We start from the raw sequence: 16,547 nt of genomic DNA, 5'->3' as shown, positions 1-16,547 counted from the left end.
ATTCTTATTACTAATGGTTTGAGCTCTTTATCTGGTAAATTATTTCTTTCTGTTTCATTGGTTGTCTTTCAGGAGTTTTCTCTTACCTTTTCAATTGAAACAAAATTCCTTTATCTTCTCATTTTGCTTAACTTTCTCTGTCTCTATGAAATTAGGTGAAACAGTAACTTATTACAGTCCTGAAAGAATGTCCTTGTGTGGAAGCATTTCTCTACAGTCTGTGTGTGCCCAGTGGCCTTGATGGGAGAGCTAGATCTGACAATACTAGTCACATCTTTCCTCAAGGTGTGCTTGCAGCTATCACCTTAGTAGGAGGTGGGGCTGGAGAAGGAGTGGCTAGGTCCAGAGCCATGAGTGAGCTGGGGCTTTTCCTCTGCTCAGTGGCTGTCACCACCCTGTTGGGGGAAGGGGCCTGTCCCAAGCTGCTGGAGCAGAAGCCCTGGGGGTCATGTTCAAGCCGGCTCTGTCTGTTCCCATTAAATGTTTGCTCTTCCCACACCCAGCACCGGCACTCTCACCCCAGAGGGAAGCAATGATGGGGCAAGAGTGGCTAGCATGTGGGCTTGGTGTGGGTTAGGGCATAAGCTCTGGTGGTCCGGCCTTGGCAGGGACCTGGACTGTTTCCAATGCACTGCCTGTGTGAGCACCAGTAATGGTTGCCCCTGCTTTTCTCAGTTGCTGCTTTGTGTCTGAGTGTCCTTTGTCCCTCAGCCACAGAGCCCTTTCCCCAGTGTGGAGCTGCATCATGAGTGACCACTCTCCTTAGGTTGGTACACAGGCTAGGGCAGTTCCAGGAAATCAGCCAGCCACCCTGCAGTCTCAATGCACCCCCTCTGCACTGTTTCAGGAGCAAGGGAGTTTGTGCATACTCCTCACAAGCAGGCTTCCCACAGCCCTGCTGTTAGTCCCACCGGCCCTGGAACCAGACAAGTGGGCTTGCCTTCCCAGTGTCGGACCCCAGGGCTGGGGTGCTCAATATGTGGCTCAAACTGCTCATTCCTCAGGGAGGGTCTCCATCTGTGTAGTATCTCTTTTCTTCTGAGTCTCCTCCCAGGGGCACAGGTCCTGACCTGATCACATCTCTTCCTTCCTACCTGATTCTGTGGGGATCTTTCTCACAGCTTTGGTTGTACAGGAATATTTCTTCCAGTCTCTGCTTACTTTTCAGTGAGGATTGTTCCACATGTAGATGTATTTTTGATGTGTTCGTTGGGGAGAGGTTATTTCCACATCCTCCTACTTCACCATCTTGATCTTCTCTGATCTCAAAGCCACTCTTCTGCTTAAAACTCTGCAGTAACTGTCCATCCCAGTGACCTTCCTGTTCTTCAAACATGCCAAGTGTGTTCTTGCCTCCCTAAGCATACTTCCACCTGGCCTTTTGTACTTGTCATTTGCTTTACTAGAATGTTTTTCTGAGATTCTCACTATAGCTTGTTTCCTCTTAGCAATACTATCCCAATCCAGCCTATGTGAAAAGCAATTCACTTATTATATATTTAATGTTTTATTTCTATATTGTCTAACTCTACTTATTAGAGAATATAACATTCATGGTATTACAGACTTTCTTCTCTTCAGAGAGCACATAGTGGTCATTTTCAAAATACTACTTTTTCCTTGAAAATCCATTCTTTTCTTTTCTTTTAGCAGTTGAGTAACTACTAGAGATTTTGTTAACCAATTTTACTTGCAGCTAAATGTGTTCATCTGACTATGTTTTTGTTAGATTTGTAAGTGAACAGAATTAATGACTACAACTGCTGCTTCAAATACTTAAATGGTAACTATACCCCCTTTGTTTTCATGCCTTTCCCTTCCCATGGGCTGGAATGCATTAGTCATGTGGGTTAATGACAGTGTCTTTGAGTATGCTGAGGCAAGATTGAATTATTTTATGGAGCAGCGCTGCTCCACCAGTGTAGACTGCATGTGAGAAAAGTAAAATTCTGTCTTATTTGAACCAGTATAAGTTTTATTCTCATTATATTTCACCCTAACTAATTTGTAGATCATCAGTGAAAATATCTGAATGAAGGAATGAACAGGTGGAGCCCACTTTAAAAATCTGAGAAAGGGAAAAATTGCTTTCCTTGGTCATTTTTGTTTTTCCTTTGCTATTTAATAATGTAACAGTAAAGTTCCTACCTGTTTCATCATTTTAATTCAAATGATTTTGCTCTTTTATCACATATAATGAATATTATTGGTTTTTGGTAATTTGTCTTCATGATATTGAAGTAGTTTACTTTGATATCCTCTCTTACAAAAAATTTAAAATAAAGATTGGCTGCTGAATTTTATCCAATGTCTTTCTTCATCCATTTATATACTCTTACATTTTTCTCTTCATTAAATTGTTTATGTAATGAGCTTTGTAATACTTGGTCATAGTCTTATTATTCTTTGCTTACATTGCTGGATTCTTTTTATTAGCATTTAGAATTTTTGCATCTGTATTCAAAGATTATATTGGTATATGGTTTTCTTCTTATTGCCTTATTGGACTGAGTAGGACTTTGAGTACAATGTTGAATAGATAGGGTGAGAGATGTTATCCTTCCCTTGTTTTTGATCTTACAGAGCTAACATTTAGTATTTTACTATTGTGATATTAGTTTGTTGATGCCATTTATCTAGTAATATTTTGAACACATTAGGTTAAATAAAACGTAATACAGTCATCGCTTGCTATCTGCAAGAGATTGGTTCCAGGACCTGCTGCAGATACCAAAATCTTCAGATGCTCTAGTCCTTTACACTTGTCCCTGTGTACTTGCGGGTTCCGCAGTGTGGTGGGTTCAACCAATAACAGATAGTATAGTACTATTTTTACTGAAAAAAATTCATATATAAGTGAACTCACGCAGTTCACATTTGTGTTGTTCAAGGGTCAAATGTATTAAAATTAATCTCACCTATTTCTTTTTACTTTTTTCTTAGTGTGGCTAATAGAAAATTTTAAGTTACTTTATGGCATGCATTATATTCTCTTGGACAGTACTGCTGTAAAGTAGTTTTCCTAGGTGGAAATAAGTTATTTCTTTACTGGAGAAGAAAGATAAAAAGAGTTTATATTTGTTAACATATTTCTATAGATAATTTAGTCATGTTCTCTCTGACATTATATTATAAAATGCATAGCCAGATGTAGTTACAGAATTGTTTGTGCATTCATGTCCCCAGAGATTTCTCAGCACTCATTCATCCCTTGATGAATGTTGATGAGCCAGCCCTAATGCCTAGCTTTATATAGTAATAATATGAAAACAAATATTACATTAAGTTTACCACTATGTTTTGCAAGATGTAAGTGAACTCATAAGTAGTTTTCTTTTTTTTTTTTGCAAAAAAACTAAATGACCGTTCCCCCCCCCCCTTTATATTCAGCCACTTGTTCTTGTATAAAAAACATCAGGAAAAAACTATTAGTGAAAGTGAAAAAAAATGGATTTGCAAACACAAAGGATTTGAAGATAAGCTCTTTAAGGATCTCTTATTTCATCCTGGAACCAATATAACAGAAAAGCGTGCATGTTGGAAACATGTAAGTATAATTATTTTATTACTCTTCTTTGAAATATTTTTAAGACACTATAGTTATAGTTTATATTTTATTAGTGATAATTTCTTTAATCTCTTTTAAATGTCTTCCATTGTTAATATTATGCTTGAGATTTTCTTGATGTGATAAAAGTCATATAATGTAGAATAAATGTAATTTTTGTGGTGTATTAATCACTCTTAACAGAACCATTTTATAATTTATGCTTTATATATGTGTTTTCTCTTATTAATTATTGGAAGTAGTTATTAATAGTAATATAAAATATATTCTCAGTAGCTGAAAACATAAAGAAATATTTAGTTTATTAAAGGCTGATAATTATACATATAGTATAATATTCACTCAGTATTTTGTGCAAAATCATCTATTGCTTTAAGGACACAATAAAAATAGAAAGAAATGTATATTTATTGAGTACCTACTATGTACCAGGCACTGTGCTAGATATTTTGCATGTGGTATGTAATATATTCTTCACAATACTGTAAGAGGTATTTTTACCTCTTTTTTTATGATTAGGGAAACTAAGGCTCATAGGGGTTGATTAACTTACCAAAAGCCAAACAGTTAAGTGACATTGGTAGGCCTTAACTCGAGATCATCTGACTCCAAAGTTTGTGCTTTTTTATTTTTAGAATTTTGTTTTGCTTTTACCATTAGGTAATGGTAAAAATGAAAACTCGGCATTATAGTATAATTAACTGGAATGAACTTTTTATAATTTATAAAGCACTGTGTTTGTCTGTAAACTCCTTCATATTTGCACCTGTACCTGAATAGCCTGAGCTACAAATGTTTCCATTACATTAACATAATTAGAAGGGAATACAAACTGTCCAGACTGACATTAGTCTGATTTCAATGTAATTGAGGACACGTGTTCTAGATATAGTACAGTAATGTCCTCAAGCCCTTAAATCCCACCAAAATTTATCCATTGAATAAAAACATAGGTTTAAAAGGCAAATGTATCTTATGCAAAACTTTTTCCTCATTAGCATGCAGGGCCAACTGTATTAATTTGCTCCAGATGATAGTATGCTCCATAAAGTTTATGTGAAGTGTCTTTTGCCCTCTTTGTAGAATATAAACATGTTGATTTCAGGCATGTCACCTGCTTTTTATAAGCTTTATTTAGAGAAGACTTTCACTGATGTATACTGATATCCAAGTTGGATATGGGTATGTTGTATACTGATAACCAATTTGGATATACTGATAGCCAACACCCATATATAAATGTAGATGTATATATACCTATCCATATATATGTATATTTGTATATATGTTGTGTCATGGCAAGTGACCATTATATATACATAAATAGGAATAATATATATTATAAATGTTATGTTATTTAATACTTATGAAGTTACATGTAATATACCATTTCAAGATTTTGGAAGTATTTTGAATGTTATAAATCCTTTGCTAAAGTATATTAATTATAAGGAGTTTTCTAAAGCTCTTTGATATTAGTAATTCTACTAACCACATCACTACTAATGTCATTTATTAAAAATTATTCTTTCATAGTCTATAAATATGTACATTTTCCTATGCTTTTTTCATTGTTTATAGCTACCATTCATACAACATTGTGAAGTCTTCAAAGCTAACTTTCTTATAGTAACTGAAATAATTTTTCATTGTAAGATTCATCTTTGAATCTATTTCTTCTATATATAATTGTCATTCCATCTTCTGCTAGCCTCATTTTTAGTCTTCTCTTCAGCTCACTCAGTTGATATATTATTCTTTTATTATTTTTACTACTCACATGTCTAGTCTTTAGTGACTTGGAGCTTGATTTATTAGAAGCTATAGTGAGAGCAGTTAATACTATAGAATACCTAAGAGAACCTAGGATCCAGAAAACATTAAAAGAGTTAGGGAGTAGGGAAAGGGGAGGGGTTGAGAAAATATCAGCATTTAATACTGGGAGTGCATTAGAGAAAGATACTGTGAGCAAAGTAATGTAAAGCTTAATCAAGAATGGAATTCGAGTTTCAGTAATTAGATAAAGCAATCGTTGTCTGAATCTGCTCCTGTTTGGGGATGAAACATGCTTGGTCTCCCAAGGGCTTAAAATTTCTGATATTAATGGTAATCTAAAATGGAAAGAACCAGAGGAGTGAGTTCAAGTCACATTCATTTAGGAAATACTGTGGTGCAAAGCCAGAAGTCCATATAAACATCCAGAGTTAATGGTGCAAAAATAAACTGTAAATGATATACAGAACCAAAAGTTAGAAGCCATGATGAAAGAATCTGATAAAAAACTGGATTGGAGTAGAAGACATTGAGGATCTAAAACAATTGCTAGGGATATTATTTATCCATGGCTTACAGATATTGGTCAGAGGGTGGTTTTTCTTCTGTTATTGAATAGACTGACATAAATACAGAATTATGGTGGTCAATTAGATCAAACTTTAGGGACATTTGTATATTACTATGTGGGATTTTAGGGAAATCTAGATACTATTATGATGGGTTTTGCTGGGGCACCCAAGGCTATTTGAAATCTGCTTTTGCACAGTCAATCCTTTTACTCAAAAGTTACCAAGGAAAATATATGTACTGGGAGTAATAGCAAACAAAGCAGTTCCTAACTGAGGCTTTGGTCTAAAATTCCATTGCAAGATTTTAGTAACCTGGGCTAGACTATGAGATATTCTTTGTTACCCATGCTTTTTTATCTTGAATAGTTATTTCCTATATTGCAAACATGAATTTTAGAAGGGGTATAGTATGAAAGAAAGTCACACTCATTATAGCCAAAAGGACAGAGATTAAGAGAAGAGGAAAGAAATTTGCCATATATTTATCTCAGAGAAGATAAGTTGCCCTCTTTCCTCTTGCCTCCACACCCTCACATTTGAAGCTTCCTTAAGCTGGTTTAGTCATATGTTGTTAGGAAGGAAAGAAAGCATCTAAGAGGTAAGAAAGAGTGATGGCCAGGAACCCTTACTGTTATAACCTCATGGAAAGATAGAACAAATCTATGTGTTGTGGATCTCTGTTTTCTTTGACAGCCCACCTCCTAGAATCATGATCTAATTTTTTCTTAGGACTTGAGCAACACCCTCTTGCCTTGAAGCATTAATATTGGAATTTCACACCCTTTATCTTGACTCATCTTCTGGAGAGTGTGCATATGTTCTCCCTAGTTATCAATAGAATGAGGAAAAATATCCATAGGGCAAGCCAGTCAATTTCTCTGGAAGAGATTTCTTACATTGAACCACTTCTAGTGCATTGAATGTTCACATCTTGTTCTCCTTTATGGCATTCTATAATTCCTGGAAACATAATATGGCAGTCATCTATACTAAAGTAAGATTTGCTTTAGAACTGATGATTTGGTTGAATTCTAAGATATTTTTATTGATTTTCCTTTGGTTCCAAAGATACATTTTTCTCATAACTAATATGAATGGAACTATGTACATTCCATGTTGAATACCATTTTTGTAAAACAAAAAAGAGCAAAATATACTTGAAGATAATCCTCCTGTGAACCCTTTCCATTGATTACTATTAAATACATTTTCTTAAAGGTGTGTGTATATATATATATTATAATATATTAAATATATTATATATATATTTATATATATATATAAATATAAATATATTTAATTTTTATATATAATAATTTTATATATATTATATATATTATATATATATTTATATATATATTTATAAATATATATATAAATATATATATATTTATATATATATTATATATATATATATATATATATATAATTTTATATATATATATAAATATAAATATATTATATATATAAATATATTATAATATATTAAAAGACAAACAGTTCCTCAGGTATGTATGTGTGTGTGTGTGTGTGTGTGTGTATATATATATATATATATATATACACACACACACACACACACACATACATACCTGAGGAACTGTTTGTCTTTTAATATATTATAATTTTTAATAAGGTTTCAAAAATATAAAGTAACTTTTTAATTGTACCACATATGCATTAAAAATACATGAAAATCACAATCATCAATCTGTTAATAGTGGTTATTTAAGAGGTAGAATGTTAGGTGATTATTCCTTTCTTTCTGACAATTTTGTATATTCTTTCTAATCAGAAATCATGTTTTGTTTATATAATAAAAACAAAGATTTTGCATTGTGGATAAAAACATTTTATCTCCATTTTTTATAATAAAAATATAGAAATATTGTCTTCAGGAACCTCTATTTTATGTTATATTCCACATTAGCAATTCTCTTTTCTTAGTTAATAAACATTATTTTTAGAGCACTTTTAGGTTCACAGCAAAATTAGCAGAAAGTATAGAGAGTCTCCATGTTACTCCCTGTCCCCACATATGTACAGTATCCATTATCCACATCCTGCACCACAATGGTATATTTGTTACAATCAAAGAACCTACATTGACACAGCATTATCACCCAAAGTCCAGTTTACATTAGGGTTCACTCTTGGTGTTGTACCTTCTATGGGTTTTGAGAAATACGTAATGACATATATCCACCATTACAATATTATACAGAATAGTTTCACTGCCCTAAAAATCCTCTGTGTTCTGCCTATTCATCCTTATTTTCCCCTAACCTTTGGCAACCTATAATATTTTTACTGTCTCCATAGTTTTTCCTTTTCCAGAATGTCATATAGTTGGAATAATATAGTATGTAGCATGTGTAGCCTTTTTAGACTGGCTTCTTTCACTTAGTAATATGCATTTAAGTTTCCTCCATGTCTTTTCATGGCTTATTAACTCATTGCTTTTTAGAACTAAAGAATATTCCATTGTCTGGAGGTACAACAATTTATTTATCCATTCACCTATTGAATGACATCTTGGTTACTTACAAATTTTAGCAATTATGAACAAAGTGGGTATAAACATCCATGTGCAGGTTTTTGTGTGCACACAAATTTTCAACTTGTTTGGATAAATACAAGGACGCTTGATTGCTGGATTTTATGGTAGGAGGATGCTTAGTTTTGAAAAAAAAAATAACTGCAAAACTATCTTCCAAAGTGGTTGTACCATTTTGCATTCCCACTAGCAATGAATGAGGTTCTTGTTGCTCCACATTTTCACCAGCATTTGGTACTGTCAGTGTAAGTAGGTTTTGGCTATTCTAATAGGTATGCAATAGTATCTCATTGTTGCTTTAATTTGCAATTCCTTAATGACATATGATGACATCTTTTCAGATGTTTACTTGCCATCCGTATATCTTTTACTGGGGTATAGTTCTCTTTTTACTATTAAAAAAATGTAATGATTTATAATCACATGGCCTATGTGAGTAAGAGAGGAACGAGACGACTTTACCTTACTCAGGGCTGCTGCTTTGCACGTTGTATGAGTGCATTTACATCACAGTCTGTGTGGATGACATTCCCTGGAGTTGTGTGGAGCACAGCTTGCATGGCAGGGTAAAGTTGTGCTAATATTAATTTTACAAATCCAAGTTACTAATTATATTTGAGTTTGGGGTTTTTTGTGCCTACTTTGAATTCAGGTAAATAGGGGGGCAGGGAGAAAGAATAATCAGCTCCATAGTTTTAGAAGCCAAAAAATAATGAAACGACTTTTTCCCTCTTCTCTGTTTAGTTTAACAGTAGATGATACTAAGAAAGTATTGTGAGCATTGATCTCATATCAGATTCAGGAGATGTGGAATGGGTCACCTTATTTTATTATGTGGAGAGTTAAAAAGAAACTTACGGTTAGATATTTCATTTTTTTAACTTCAGTGTTTTGTGAAGAGTCTTTCCTTACACTGGAAAGTGGCCTTTATTATCAATGAGTTTCTGGGATGTTGTACTAACTTAGGAAAGTCTTAAGAAAAAAGCTTTGTAATGACATTCTTACATGCTCTTTGTTATTGCCTAACAGTCATTTTCAGGCCCCATCAGCAATACAGTTCATTTCAAATGGGTATTTTTTTGAATATTTAGAGTGTCCTTAGCACTGTAACAAATTCTAAGGCCTTGAAGATTGCCATAAAACAATTCCTATGCTGGAACTTGTAGGGAGAGGGGAAAGAAATAGGAATAACTTACTAGGTAGGGACTGATTATATAAAGTATGGAACTGAAAGGAGTATACAAATTCAAATACAGTTTAGTCAGTTGCCTACATCTAAGGATCTGATCAAAGGAGCTGGAGTTGTCCTGAGTATTAAGACTTATGGGAAATAATGGCTTTTAGGGTCAGGTAGAAGTATGAGATATTTATCAGAAGAGTCACTAAGGGCTAGCAGGTGCTAAGGGTAATTTAATTTAAGTTTAATTCACCTATGTTTTGGGGTCCAAAGAAGCAAAACTGATGACTTAAAAGTGAAGCTGTAGCTTTTTGACTTAATCAACACATAATGGGCTAACTTTATCCATTTAATAAAATTTTGCAGATGTTTACTAGGTGCTTTCTAAATATCAGGTCCCCTGCTTGTCACTGGCAGTAAAAATAAAATAAGTAAAGCCTGTCCCCTTTAATCAAAGATTTTACTGAGACTGCAAGGAGAAAACTTGGAGCTAAATGAATAAGATTAGGACAGAGGCATACAAGGGTAATATTAGACACCATTTGTGGCTGCTCAGATGCAAGGAGTGTGGCTAGCTGACAGCTCCAGCTGTTAGATTGTTCAGGGTCCACCTCTGCTTTCAAGTCGAGGTCACACTATTCTCTAGGCAGCCTTCAGGCAATTACTAAGTAAGGCAGTGTTACAAGGGCCTGGCCATTATTACTCATTGTTGGACCTTCAGATAGAGACAGACTTTGCTTCAGAGCTCCTGGTCGGTTGGCAGAAACTTGACTCTCCCTGCTTAATCCACTTCCTCCGTTTTCCTTTAAAGAGTATTACTTCCCAATAAACCTTTTGCACACTTAAATGTCTTGGTATCTCCTTTCTGGAAAAACCTGTGACACCATATATTATGCTTGACTCCATAGATATGGATAAGAAAATTTTTATAACCAAGCAATTTCAGAATTATTTTTAAAAAGCAGCAAGTGGATGCTAGATTAATACATAATCTGAGTTGTTCAACTGTGAGGGTTGCCAAGGTCAACAGAGAGATCACTAGGAAAATGAGAGAATTGAGCAGACAACTTATCTTATAGCATAACACATGTGGGAAAGGCATAGGGACAGGAACTATGAAGTTCTCATAGTACCTTTCAACAAATACTTTGTGAATTGAGGTGAATAAAGGAAAATTACGTGACTTAAACCTGAAATAGATAGAAATTAGGAAAAAAAAATTATAAGGGAGGGGCTCCCCTGGTGGCGCAGTGGTTGAGAGTCCGCCTGCCAATGCAGGGGACACAGGTTCGTGCCCCGGTCTGGGAAGATCCCACATGCTGCGGAGAGGCTAGGCCCATGAGCCATGGCCGCTGAGCCTGCGCATCCAGAGCCTGTGCTCCGCAATGGGAGAGGCCGCAACAGTGAGAGACCCACGTACCGAAAAAAAAAAAAAAATCATAAGGGAGATACTTATAAATTATGCCAGATGGTAACTTTCTTGGCATCTTTTAACATCTTGCAAAACCAATTCTGTTGGTCCCATGCACATACCTAAGAGCTGTAATATCAGTAACATACGATACACTGACTCTCTCCTAGGGGTCACAAGACAAATATAAATACAAATGTAAGTAAAAATTCCTTTATTCTTAATATTATTCAATAAAGTGTCCATTTTTCCTTTATTGAAACATATGTTTTTTGTAATCATAGTTCCATCTCAGCTGTTCACCCAGAACACTCATATATCTGCATGCTATCCTGACATTTTAGAACCAGTTAGAGGACAACTGGCACTGTAACCACAGAACTTTTTTTGTTAAAATACACAATGTGGAAGTTATCTTTTACTCTGTGTATAAAGATATTGTGTCTACATTTCCAAGGACTACAAGGAGTATTCCTGCCTGAATTATTTCATGCAGAGACTGGAAATCTACCTGGTACCCTTCAGCTTAGCTCTCTTCAGTATTCAAAGTTTCTCAGTCTTTTTGGGCAACTGACTCAGAGGTGAAGACTGATTTTATAACAGGAAGAAAACTGGATCAAATTTATGTCCTTCTGTCCTGCCTCATTTTCCAGACTGTAGGCACTTTGCCACTCCTTTTTAAGACAGGTTTTCTGGCATGATCATGGTTTTCATTCTGTGCTTCTGAAACCATATCCCTATTGCACATTTCCAGATAGCTGTCCTTTTGCTTATTCTTCTCCTTGCCTAGAAATAAAATAAATTTGCTGTAGGCCCCCCTCCTTGTAAGCTCCTGACCTATTACTGTAATTTCTCTTTCCATTTTGCTCCAAGTTATTAATTTTCCCTTCTAAATGACATCCCATGGTTCATTTGCTCTTCCCTCTTATGTCAAAATTTGATAATGAATTTTAAAAATTTGTAAAAGTTAAATGATTTTGATTTGTAAAACTTAAACTCCTTTGGGAATGTCTAAACAAATAAGCTAACATAGTTTTATTAAGAAACATGCAGATTTAACTTACATCATACTTATTAATAAAAGATAACTTTTTTATGTTGACCACTTTTATTCTGTACTTGCTTTTGTTTATTTTCTTTTTCTTTATTTGTTCATATCCTTTGTTCATTGTTCTATTGGTATGGACTTGCTATATAGAATTTTACTCCATTTAACTTGGAAGGGACAATTTCAGTGAAATTTTCCCTTATCATATGTTCTTTCCAGTTTATCACTTGTGTATTAGTTTTATCTATAGTGTCTTTTGCTGTTCAGAAAACTAATTCTAATGTGGTAAAACCAGTGAGTATTTGGGGTGTCTATTCTTCATAGAATGCTAAAAAATGTTCTTCACAGCTCTAGGCTTATAAAAAGATGAGTTATTTTATTCTGACATTTTTATGTTTTTATATTTTTACTTTTATATATCATTCCACTTGGAAATTATTTTAGTTTGGGGTTGTAGTAAGGATAAAACTACATATTTGAATGAAATACTGCCATTTGCAGCAATGTGGATGGACCTAGAGAATATTATGCTTAGTGAACTGTCAGACAGAGAAATACAAATATTATATAATATCACTTATATGTGAAATCTGAAAAATAATAGAAATTGAAGTATATGAAAACAGAAATAGACTCACCATATAAAAGACAAATTTGTGGTTACCAGAGGGGAGAAGGGGAAAGGGAGAGGGACAAATTAGGGGTATGGGATTAACAGATACAGACTACTATATATAAAATAGATAAGCAATAAAGATATACTATTTAGCACAGGGAATTATACCCATTATCTTTTAATAACCTATAATGAAGTATAATCTGCAAAAATACTGAATCACTATGATCCACACCTTAAACTAACATATTATAAATTAACTGTACTTCAATTTTTTTTAAAAAATAATTAATTTTAGAGGAAAAGAAAAAAACTTTATATTTTTATATATAGTAAATTATTCCAACACCATTTGTTAATTATTATTCTACCAGGTATTTAAAATAGTACATTTATCACATGATAATCTCCTTGTATCTAATTATTCGAAAACAACATCATTTTAATATTTTAGCTATATGATGTTGATTTGTGATAAGGCAAACCAATTTTCATTATTATTGGCTATTTTTGTGTTTTATTTATTCAAATGAAGTTTTAAATCATTTTGTGTACTAAAAGGTATTTATTTTAATGGCACTGTATTTAGAAAGTGATTATGGGACAATAGACATGTTATAATGTTGAGTCATTTGCTTAAGGACCTTTGTATATATTTCTATTTATTCAGTTATTTCTATGATTTTCACTGAGGTTGTGTAGTATTATTCACGTAGCTCTTGCACATTTAAGATTATTCCAAAAATAATACGTAAAACATAAAAACAGGGCTTCCCTGGTGGCACAGTGGTTGAGAGTCCGCCTGCCAATGCAGGGGACGCGGGTTCGTGCCCTGGTTCGGGAAGATCCCACATGCCGCGGAGCGGCTGGGCCCGTGAGCCATGGCCGTTGAGCCTGCGCGCCCGGAACCTGTGCTCTGCAACGGGAGAGGCCACAGCAGTGAAAGGCCCCGCGTAAAAAAACAAAACAAAACAAAACATAAAAACAATTATTTTATGTTGAGACTTGAATTTTTTTTAAATTATAATTTCAGACTAGTATTTTTATAAATACTAGTGTTGATTTTTTTAGTCACTATCTTGTTATTTGAAATGATTTTTCAGTTTATTCTGTTAGATTGTCAAAGTATTCTTTAGAAAATGATCACTTTTCCTTTTCAACAATCATACTTTTTCCTATTTTTCTTGTTTTCTTGAGTAGATTTCAAATTCAAGAATAATATTGGTGGTAAATGGGTATTCTTGTAATTCTTGTATTATTTCTGATTTTGATCCTAATACCACTATTATTTCATCTTGAAATATGATATTGCAAAATTTCTGGTAGGTACTCTTCATCATGTTAAGAAAGTATCTTAGTACTGAGATGTTGGATTAAATATAAAGCACAAGTATTTGTTGAACATTATTACATGCCTCTTCTAATTCTATTGAGAGTCTTCATTTTTTTTTTCTAGTATACTAAGGTAATGAATTAAATCAATATATATTGTTATTTTGAACCGTGCTTGCATTCTTAAAACAGACCTTAGTCATTGTGTGTTTTTGTTTGAATGGGAATCACTCAGTTGGGATAGCTAATACTTATTTTAAGATTTTACCCTCTGTAATAATGAGTGAGGTTGTATTGTTTTCTTTTGGTGCCTGCTTTTTGAGGACAGTGGTCTGTCTTAAGACACTTCCTTTTTTCCTATGCTTTGAAACAATTTCAGGAATATAGGAATTAGGTATCTTTTGAATATTTACTAAGGAGCCTTGCCCATGCAATTGTCAAGTTCATATGACTTTTTAAATTGTCAAAGACTTGTAAATCTTTGACAACAAATTTGGTCATTTCTCATCATTATATGATTCAGATTTTAGGAATTCTTAAGTAGCCTTAGTAAACAAATTTTGAATGTAATTAAAATTGTCTCTTTTAACTAAATAATTTAAAAGTTATTACTTTGTATCATGTTTATCTTTATTTTCTCTTTCTGACTTTCCAGCATTTTTTTTTTTTTTTTTTTTTGCGGTACGCGGGCCTCTCACTGTTGTGGCCTCTCCCGTTGCGGAGCACAGGCTCCGGACGCGCAGGCTCAGCAGCCATGGCTCATGGGCCCAGCTGCTCCACGGCATGTGGGATCTTCCCGTACCGGGGCACGAATCCGCGACCCCTGCATCGGCAGGCGGACTCTCAACCACTGCACCACCAGGGAAGCCCTCCAGCATTTTTATAGATATACTTTTAAGATATTTTTCACACTTATTTATTTGAATACATAATTTTCTCAATTTTTTTTCTGATTTCTAATGAACATTCAACATTATACCTTTATTTACCTTTCAGTGAAGATAATACTATATCCTATAGTTTTGAGAATAGTAGTCTCATTTTCATTATTTTCTTTCCCCCTCACATCCCCTTCCTCTCTGGCAAACACCTGTTTTCTGTATTTGTAACTCTTTTTTCTGTTTTGTTGTGTTTGTTCATTTACTTTGTTTTTTAGATTCCACATACAAGGGGAATCATACAGTACTTGTCTTTCTCTGTCTGACTTATTTCACTTAGCATATAACCCTAGAGGTCCATCCATGTCACAGATGGCAAGATTTTTCTTTTTTATGGCTGAGTAATAATCCATTCTGTGTGTGTGTATCTATATATAGATGTATAGATATCACATCTTCTTTAACCATACATCTATTAATGGACACTTAGGTTTCTCCCATATCTTGGCTATTGTAAATAATGCTGCAGTGAACAGAGTGGTGCATATATCTTTTCTAATTAGTGTTTTCACTTTCTTTGCATAAATATCCAGGAGAGGAATTGCTGGATTGTATGGCAGTTCTATTTTTAATTTTTTGAGGAACCACCTTACTTTTTCCATAGCAGCTGTACCAATTTACATTTCCACCAACAGTGTATCAGGGTTTCCTTTTCTCCACATTCTCATCGACACTTGTTATCTGTTGTCTTTTTGATAATAGCTGTTTAGACAACTGCAAGGTGATATTTCATTGTGGTTTTGGTTTGCATTTTTGTGGTGATTAGTGATGTTGAACATCTTTTTATGTGTCTGTTGGCCATCTGTATATCTTTCTTGGAAAAAATGTCTGTTCAAGTCCTCTACCCATTTTTAAAATGGGTTATTTGTTTTTTGATGTTGAGTTGTATGAGTTCTTTGTATATTTTTGATACTAATCCCTTATTAGATATATCATTTGCAAATATTTTTCCTATCTAGTAGGCAGCCTTTTCATTTTATTAACAGTTTCCTTTGCTGGGCAAAAACTTTTTAGTTTGCTGTAGTCCCATTTGTTTATTTTTGTTTCTGTTTCCCTTGCCTGAGGAGGCATAGCCAAAAAAGCATTCCTAAGTCCAATGTCAAAGAGCATACTGATTATAATTTCTTGTAGGATTTTTATTCCTACAAGTTTTCAGGTCTTATATTTAAGTCTTTAATCAATTTTGATTTTATTTTTGTATATAGATTGAGAAAGTAGTCTAGTTTGATTATTTTGCATGTAGCTCTCTACTTTTCCAAACACCATTCATTGAAGAGGTTTTTTTCCCCCATTGTATATTCTCGCCTCCTTTGTTTTAGTTAATTGACCATAAAGTATAGGTTCATTTCAGAGCTCTCTATTCTATCCCATTGACCTATAAGTTTTTTTTTTTTTTTTGTGCCAGAACCATACTGTTTTGATTACTGTAGATTTGTAGTATAGGTTGAAATCAGTGTGTGTGACACCTCCAGCTTTGATCTTCTTCCTCAAGATTGTTTTGGCTACCCAGGGTCTTTTGTATTTCCATACAAATTTTAGAATTTTTTTTCAGTTT

At 34.0% G+C, this 16,547-nt stretch overlaps 1 protein-coding gene across 1 annotated transcript in view; it reads left to right on the top strand.

The window, feature by feature from the left end:
- Nucleotides 1-16,547, top strand: part of LRRIQ3 (leucine rich repeats and IQ motif containing 3) — a gene marked incomplete at its 3' end in the record, with an annotated part of 232,002 nt that overhangs the window by 111,448 nt on the left and 104,007 nt on the right. Inside the window, exon 5 of the mRNA XM_079901948.1 lies at nt 3,391-3,547. Within this exon, the coding sequence (XP_079758074.1) occupies nt 3,391-3,547 (157 nt within the window). The remainder of the gene's footprint in view (nt 1-3,390; nt 3,548-16,547) is intronic.

Source organism: Stenella coeruleoalba (genome assembly GCF_951394435.1).
Source record: "Stenella coeruleoalba genome assembly, chromosome: 1".
Classification (NCBI taxonomy): domain Eukaryota; kingdom Metazoa; phylum Chordata; class Mammalia; order Artiodactyla; family Delphinidae; genus Stenella; species Stenella coeruleoalba.
The sequence above is the reverse complement of the archived record's forward strand: the minus strand, read 5'-3'. Positions and strand labels throughout refer to the sequence as shown.